The following is an 8,663-nucleotide window of genomic DNA, read 5'->3' on the forward strand; positions in this document are numbered from 1 at the left end:
CACCCCTATCATACATACAGTATATTTCTTAGTTTAAGCAAGTACATATATGATAACCCTGAATGTTTAAGGTATGTGTGAAGTAACTATTGAAAACACTGTTTCAGGAAGGGTTTTTAAACTTTTGACTGGTACTTTGCTGAAAACACATAGTCAGTATTCAAAAGATACTGATATAAAGTGAAGTCTGAGATTTTCTGCGTAGATTTGCTTTGAATTGTTAGTTTGACCCTTATATGCACAAATGTGACCTGAATATCAGTTCTTATAGGACCTTATAGGACCTTTCATCTTTTTGAGCAAACATGATACCCCTGAAGTGAACAGCATTATTTATTATCCTTATAAAGCATTGTGGTAAATGTAAAACATATATTAGTAATTTATTTAAATCTAATGAATCTAAAATGGCATTTACAAAATGCTTATGGATATGTTATGTTATGTATCCCTATGTAATGTACTTCAAATAGTATTTCCTCTAGAGATATTTCTAATGTACCCTGGTTTTGTGTGTTTGCTGTATGCTCCATTCTAACTGTAAACGTGTAGCAGGTAGAAAGGCTGGCAGTAGATCATTTGAACTGCTCTAAATGTGATCTGTACTGGTTAGCATGTCATCATTTTAATTAGTTTACATTAGGCCTACAGCCTAATATGAAAGTTTTATATGTAACGTGTTTATCCAATACATTAATAAATGCATGAATTAACAAAGACCAGAGGTGAAAGAACTAGTCCATCTCTTCCTAAGTCAGCCGTAAATGCTTTTCACTTTGGAACGTTCGTTAAAGTATTTTGTGTGTGAACAATTCCAAACAAAGACATTTTGACATTTTCACAACAGTTTATTTACTCAATAAAACTCAAACAGATGCAAGTTATGCAAACACTGATGTGGCCATCTGTTATTTGTCAAGTCACTGTGAGAATGGTAATGAGTTTCCGATACTATTGGTTGCAGATCTGAATGAGAATGAGTTCCCCTATTCTATTGGCTACTGAATTAAATGAGGGAGAGTGCTTCCCAATGCTACCAGTTGAGAATTGGAATGAGTGTGAGCTTTATAGTGCTACTGGCTGCACTGCATGTATCAATGGTGGTGTGCTGAACTGCAGCGATCCAATGTTTTTTTTTTTGTTTGTTTTTTTAAAGAGATGATCGCCATGACTACGACCAATGAAAATGTGGCTCCACTACACAAGCAAACTTGGCAAGTCAAAAATAATGAAAAGCCATCGCGGAGAATCAAAGGCTGTGGCCATGTTTATTATTATTATCATTATTATTATTATTCAATGCCTTTTGTGAAAAGCCTTAGCTTTAGCTTTTCGTGAGATCCTTGCGCAATGTATGGTGCCCAAAGACCCTGGGCCCTGTCCATGTAGAACAGGTCTGATGCTAGGTCTAGCAGAGGTGTGCCAATCAGGGTACAGGCAAACCACTATAATACCCAGTGGACTTGTCTTTCCTAATGTGCTGTCTTTGTCAGGTGGGACAGAGGATTTGTAACCAGCTTTTGAATTACAACCTAGGAACTTAAGCGGGAAAAGATATTGAGCTTGATACAAACCCCATGAGTTCCACGATAAACTTTTATGCAGTAAAAAATGCCCACAATATATTCTTCTCACAAGGTCACCACCTGCAGGAAAATACTTTGTGGACGTCAGTCAGTGGCACTGAAGAGATGTTTCAGAAAAGGATTGCACATTTGATTATACAATTAAATCATGGGGATTGTATCTAGAATGTTGTACCCTGTTGTAACGTGCTCCTGGTAAATGAAAAGTAGTGTATTTTCTCAGGATTTAAGGATGTCAATATACCAGTAGCCCAGCCTAAGCTCTTGGCTTCAAAAAGAAACTGACAATGTGCTGGATACACCTTTCTCCCAATGTGGTCAGTGATGTCCTATTATACATCCTGCCTATGTTATTAAACTGCCTGTGGGACTAGAAAAAAGCATTTCTCGTGTGCAATTTAATAAATATAAAAACAAGTAAAACATTGAGCAAAATTAGCAGCAAAACATGATAACAAGAAATCGGACCAATTTATCATCTACACATGTCTTTCACCAAAAGAAAACGTAAATTCACAGTAACAATGAAAACTCTAGCACCCCCATGCTGGATAAACACAGTAATAATATCAGGTTTACACGTCAACTGCTGAACTCCACACCAGTTGCAAAGGCAGTGGGGAAAAAAACGAGACGCTTTGATTGAAAACAAAATTATTTGTACAAATACGTCACTCATTCATTGTCAATGAATCACATTCACATGCTCAGCCATAGCAGTTACAGTATGTGTAAAAAGATAGTCAGTTGCCTTCCATCCAAGAGACTCTCTCAGAAACCGCTCTCTTAAACATTCTTTTGCGATTGTTGTTCTTTTATTTGTTTTGTTTACTCAGTTTTCACCTCAGTCAGTTTTCAATATCAAACTTTTTTTAGTCAATTGAATTTTATGAAAAAAAAACTACCTAACTGGAAAAGGAAAGCCAACATCCCAGGTGCTTCTTCTTGCCTGTGGGAGTCAGTGAGAGTGCTTTTCTGGACTGAGGACATGAGAGCATGGAATGAGGATGACTTCAAGCTGGAAGAGCCGTCGGTTTGTGTTCGGTCCGTGTGGAGCCAATAGGAAAAAGAAAAGCAACAGAAAAAAGGAGGCCTTCCGGAGTGTAGCCATTCTGCTGTATCACCCACTCTCAGACTATTTACAAAAGGGTTGCCCTTTGTGCTACTCGCCCACCCCCCACCCCCGCAACATGGCCTGGATTTTTCTGTTAATTTGTATGACATTGCAGTGGATCATGCTGAGGCGTCTAAGATATGTTAACTGCTGTTTGCTACGGTCTGTGTGCCTGTGGGGGTCTGATGTTAGTCCATGTGGCAAGGTGGGGTGGCAGACAGACAGACAGACAGACAGACAAGCAGACAGACAGGCAGACAGTATGACTGATACAAGGGGAACACAGAAGATCAAGGGCGCGTGCAGGGGGTGGGGGTGGGGGGGGTTAAAGAGGAGTAAAAGAGGGACCGACAGGATGAGAGGTGATGGAGGGACAGGATCAGTATTCATCCTGGTCCAGCTGGGCCTGTTCGTCAAGTTCATCATCCTCTGGAGGCGCAAAGCCGTCCTATAGGACACAAATGCATAACACAAAGCTGAACTGACACCCCTGAATATAGAGGCCAGAAAACGTAGTACACAATACGCATGGCATATAGGCTGTGCTTTGCTGATACTGAAATCTGTGCTGTAGTGTAGTAATTAGGGACAATCAGAATAAACAGTAAGTCAACCGATCTGTAAAAGTCAAACAGACTGCTAAAAACATGCTTCGTTTTTGTGTCTGATTAACTCTGTGTTCTATTAACTTCCAAAACTTTCACCTGGGACTTAAAGATATTACAATTGTCATGAAAAGCAGCCAATGTGCTGCCAAAGGGTGGCGTCTGACAGGTACCTCTGTGGCATACAGGATGTTTATTATCCGGGCGAGGATGGGACTGTCACTCTCACTCTCTTGGCAGATTAGCTCAATGTCCCTCAGTTTACTGAAGTAGAAGTCTCTTTCCTTTTCAAGTCCATCCACAGTCAGTTTCAACTCCATTAACTAGAGAGAGAGAGAGAGAGAGAGAGAAAGAGAAATGGAGAAAGAGTCAGCTGGTTCATGTCAAATCAGCTGGTTAATACATTCCAATTCAGTACATTCATTTTGACTGCAATGTCTGTAATATCCGCCATACTAACTAACTTCGGCTACATAGACATTTTATTATTTGGCAAAACGTTTGCCAAACATTTAAATAAAACTTAAGGAAGAAAAAAAAGACAAAATGCATGAATCACCTGAAAAAGAAATTTGATTTCAGACAGTATCACTAACAGCTTCTAAACAGGCTAACAGCTATATACTACAGCATTAAAGCAGTAAAGACCACCTTTCACAGCCATCATCTCACCACTCTAGGGGCGCTTCCCTCAGGACTCTACCTGTTGATTGAGTTCCATGAGCTCTGCGTCGCTGCCACCGTTCCGTGAAAGGGGTGGGTTCTTCCTGATCGTGGTGTTCATCAATCTTTGTGGCGTGGGCATGTTTTTGGGGACTGTCGGTGATGTTCTCTGTGGTCCTGAAAAAAGTTGAAGAATTTTCGAAAGCTTTTAGCTGCCTTCATCACCAAAACAACATTCAACCCCAGTAAATATAACTGGCCTCATGCAATCAAAAGCAGGTTATGAACTTGTCCAAGCTGCTCACAAGCGTAGCATGTTAGCTGTGATGTGCAGCTGTGCCCCTTCCTGTCAAATTTAGTGGAATGCTTTTTAGATGTGCAACGTTTCTATGGAGACCGACATAGGGGTAGTCTTGAGACTTCCCAAAATATGTAGACCCTTAGTTCTCACTTGCCAAATTCTCAATGGATTCCCCCGTCCCCCAAAAAAGCATTAAGGCATCCAGGCTTTTAGAGATTTTAATCTACATTTCACTGTTTTCAGAAAGCATTAAAGAATCCATGTATTCAGAGTAATTTACGGTTAATATGAAAAATACTGTCTGTCTGTAAACAGTGAGAGTGAGAGTTTGGCGCACGCTATTCTCTCAGCAGGGATATTTGCACTTTTGCATTACCATGTACAGTATGCTCTTTTAAAAGGACTTCATCCGCCCCTGCAGGAGAACACTTTCACCTCCCTGCGCTTCTCCATTTCTTCCTGTGAGTACCCCCGCTCTGTGCGTGTCAGGACATAGCATAGCCTCTTGTACCATCATAGCGTCTTATACCAACATATACTGTTTCCTGTGCATGAATCACAAAGTGGCATGTGGAAAGACTATTTCTACTGGTCTCCCTTGAGACTTCACAGCTATTTCTAGTCGACAGTCAGGAGTCTCATACTGACTGGAGAAATGGTTTCACTCGTGGAATTAAAAAACGTGTAACTTCAATGGTTTCACTGCTGGCTGATCATACACAGGAAAACAGTAAACCACATTACGTGAGGGCAGAAGCAGCTGGGTTCTTGGTGGAAATGCCTGCGGTGTATCTGACTTCGGGACCCAGAACCAATTCCGTTGTCCTATCGACCCAAAAGAGTTCTCCTACAGAAACTGAGTTGGCGAAGCCTTTCGAAGAGTGCACACTGCCACGCCACAAAGATGCAAAGCAGAAGCTAGAAGCTAGAAAGTAGAAGCTAGCGTTGAAGAGTCAAGACTAACTGCTGAATGTGGGGTTAACGTGTTAACTGTTAAATTATAATGACTATGCTTGTTCTACACTGCTCACAGCAGTGACACCAGAATGAGAAATACGCTTCTTTAGTTCATTTCCTTCTGGTGATAATTCCACAACTAAAGATTCACTTTAGTGTAAGATAGTTAATCCCTTTACACAGTTAGAAGGTAGGAATACTTAACCAGTCAAAGCAAGCTCATGAATGGAGGAGTCATTCTGGAGATCGTGCACGCACTGACTGCCTGCCGGAGCATTGAGCGCTCAGCGGTAGCAAGGCAACAAGAGAAACAGAAGCGAAGGGTTACCTGGGTGGCCACAACTTTTCTTGGGTTTGTGGGAAAAGTGTTCACCTGGGTTGGGTTGAGGGGCCGCATCTTGGCCCTGCCTTGCCTGCTGCGGGTCGTATTCCTTGCCGTCGTAGTTGGCCTCAAAGAATTTCTTAAACCACTGAACGAACTCAAAGTTGTCCTGGAATTTTCCTTTCACCAGCTTCTCCACGGGAATGATCTATGAGGCCATGGACGAAAAAGGACATGCAAACTGAAGTAAAAATTTACAGCGCTAGTATCAATCAAAGCATTGTTAGCGTTAGCGTTAGCGTTAGCGTAGCTCAATAACAAAGAACCACGCAAATGTTTTCACAATTACTGGCTACAGGAGAAAGTGTCGTATAGCATTGGTAAAAAATCCTTGACATGCTAAAGCACTAACATTACCAAGCTAAAGATACAAATGGCTTTGTGAAATAAAACATCAAACTGAATCCCGGGCAAACTGCTGCAAACATGAGCTGTGGCACTATACTCAAGCTTGCCAGAAGACAAAGGAGCTATTTTCTGTAAAATCTGTGACTGCTGTTGGCAGCTGAGGATGAATCGACTGAAAGCATAAGGAAAGGAAAGAAAAAAAGACACTCTAATTGAATCATTCACCTAATAATACCTTGAGACATCCAAACGAATAGCATAAGCACAATTTTCCACATAATGTGCACCTTATAGGAACCGTGAAAGAATGAAATATATAAAAATGAGCTGACTTTGTCGACATTCATCCTTTTGAAGGCAGCCTGGAGCACTTTGAAGTTGTGTATGTACTCGTGTTCCAGCTTCGCTTGGAACTTCACTTTCTTCAACAAGATGCAACCAGGGAAAAGCATGTCCATGAACTGGCAGTAGGCCGCCCCTACAAGGGAGAGGGGGTGAAGAGAGGAGAGGGGACGGGAGTTAGGGGTGTGTGTAGGAGAAGGAAGTCAAAGGTTAAAGGTGAAGGGAAAGGTTAAGGTTGTTATCATATAGTCTACACCCAGCAGAAATAAAATGCTGCATTCACCTCTAGTGGTCTATCCCTACTGACTTTGTCAGACAACAGAAAGAAAAGCAAATAATAACAGCAGGATTCTAAAGACCCAGGGTAAAGATCACCTGATTGCTTTTGTTAAATCCTGATTAATGACAATATAGTAGGATGATTAGCCTATCCCTTCCCAAGACAACCACTTCTGATTACCATACACAAAGCCTTTATCTTAATAAAGAAGACACACCTACAGGCATTATCAATGGACCAGATCAAAAAAAGGCAAAACAGTTCTCTTCATGCTTTGGACAGACAGGTTTTTGACAAAAAACCTAATCAACAAGTATAACGAATGACTGAGTACAGAGCAAAGACTTTTGCGGTGACGTGAGAGAGAGAGAGTGAGTGCGCTGCCTCACCTGAACAGAGCTGCTCGATCTTGGTGTAGATGAGCTGCAGGGAGTCGTTGACCCACGCCAGCATGTCATGTCGGCTCAGGTTCTCGTTGGTCACAGAGGTGGAGTGCACGTTCACAGCCATGACTGACCTGACCGGGTACCAGAGATGCACAATCAATCACGTGCTGAAGGGTCTGCAGATTCACATCTGGATGCGCTCACTCTTCTGTCACGATGCCCTCATATACATCCACATACATTACGATTGATCAGATCATATCATACAGGAACATTTCAAAATTGACATTAATGAGTATATTACCATTCCCACGCCTGATATGACAGATATGCATCTTGGCTGAGCTGATCAGCGAGACACAACTCAAAGGGGGAAAGCAATCACTTCTTGAACTTCCAATCCACTGCTGTTAATCCTTTCAGATTAGAGGGAGTTCTGATGAGCATGTGTCAGATACTTCCCTTGCCACATCTGGTCTTCCCAATCCCAGCCAAAGGTGGCATGATGGCAAACAGTGATGAGATCATGGAATATCCAAATAGCAACTCACACTTCCATTAATGTATATTTCTGTATTATAGCACAGCATATTGTGGAGATCGATTTTATCCGTCAACGCATCAACGCCTGGCATTACTCAGAATATGGTAACCAGTTATTCATTTGAAGTTATTCTATTTCTAAATGAACAGTGTAATCAACTTCACGAATTCGACTAGCGAAACTATGCTATTTCATGCTGCTCCTCGCCCGCACGAGAATACGTCAAAAGCGGCGGCCTGTACCACCCCCTCCTCCCGCGGTGCGCAGTGCATTGGACTTCACACACCGGATTCAGCACAGATATTCATTGTAATCTCCTCGTGCATAATATCCCAATGTGGCCATGTTCATGTGTCCAAGGACTATACACAAACAATTTAGTAGCAACTGAGGTTTAAACAACCATGCCAATTAAGTTACGGGATCAGTTCAATGACAGCCCCTTTTGCAATGACACTCTTGTTATTCTTGTGCGCAAATCCGAGGTAATGTGCCGTGTAGGCCTTTGTGGGCTAACACTGAAATGTTATGATTTTGGCTGAGCATATTTCTTCACCTCACTATGCAAAATATAATATCATTTTGTGGCTTTTCCACGTTTTAAGGACAAAACATGCACCGTTATTATGACAGAGACAGCCCATTCGACCCCCTCTGCAGGCCCCACCGAATATTTACCCACAACATTGTCACTGTACGCGAACATTTTCAATGGATGGCAAGACACGCCGCTGACACAATAAGTCGCATCTCTTAATTCCTCAAGGCAAATTTAAAATCAGTGATCTGGGGATAAAAACCGCAAAAGACCATAATTTATCACGTGTATCTCACTTACAGTGTTTAGAGTGCGCCCGTCCGTTCCGTTCTATCGCTGGCGGTATCCCTTCTGTCAGCTCCCAGCTCGCAGATACTCCACTGATGGGAGACGGCCACCCCGTGCGCGTGCAATAAAGCCGTGGCGATGTCTCAGCGCATGCGCACTGCAGCTGCAGCCATAGAGGGGCGCAGCTTTTACGCAGGACTGGCTGACCGAGATACGGCGGGGCGTATCTACAGTCTGGCCCCTGCTCTGACAATTTACAACACCGGAATTTGTCTAAAATCCATGTAATCTCCACTGCCACTGATAATGTTAAAGAACGGCGACATTGG

At 42.2% G+C, this 8,663-nt stretch overlaps 1 protein-coding gene across 2 annotated transcripts; it reads right to left on the reverse strand.

Moving 5' to 3' along the window:
- Positions 1-827: 827 nt before the first annotated feature.
- Positions 828-8,480, reverse strand: mapre3a (microtubule-associated protein, RP/EB family, member 3a). Of its 2 annotated transcripts, none has more exons than XM_012822410.2 (7): positions 8,347-8,480; positions 6,968-7,095; positions 6,289-6,434; positions 5,555-5,756; positions 4,009-4,145; positions 3,479-3,628; positions 828-3,148 (listed from the first exon to the last, which is right to left on the reverse strand). In XM_012822410.2, the coding sequence occupies exons 2-7, from the start codon at positions 7,086-7,088 to the stop codon at positions 3,080-3,082; spliced, it is 825 nt and encodes a 274-aa protein (XP_012677864.1). In that variant the 5' UTR covers positions 7,089-7,095; positions 8,347-8,480; the 3' UTR covers positions 828-3,079. The 2 variants fall into 2 exon arrangements, with proteins under 2 accessions (XP_012677864.1, XP_031436530.1); XM_031580670.2 differs by having other exon boundaries at positions 5,600-5,756; positions 8,347-8,477.
- Between the last annotated feature and the right edge of the window lie 183 nt (positions 8,481-8,663).

The sequence above is a fragment of the Clupea harengus genome, chromosome 14, assembly GCF_900700415.2.
Source record: "Clupea harengus chromosome 14, Ch_v2.0.2, whole genome shotgun sequence".
NCBI lineage: Eukaryota > Metazoa > Chordata > Actinopteri > Clupeiformes > Clupeidae > Clupea > Clupea harengus.

Excerpts from the sequence above, each read along its gene's own strand:
- mapre3a (XM_012822410.2), bottom strand. The coding sequence starts at position 7,088 with ATGGCTGTGAACGTGCACTCCACCTCTGTGACCAACGAGAACCTGAGC. Across the intron at positions 5,757-6,288 it reads AAAGGATGAATGTCGACAAA|ATCATTCCCGTGGAGAAGCT; the intron begins GTCAGCTCATTT and ends ATGGCCTCATAG. Across the intron at positions 3,149-3,478 it reads ACATCCTGTATGCCACAGAG|GACGGCTTTGCGCCTCCAGA; the intron begins GTACCTGTCAGA and ends TGTGTCCTATAG.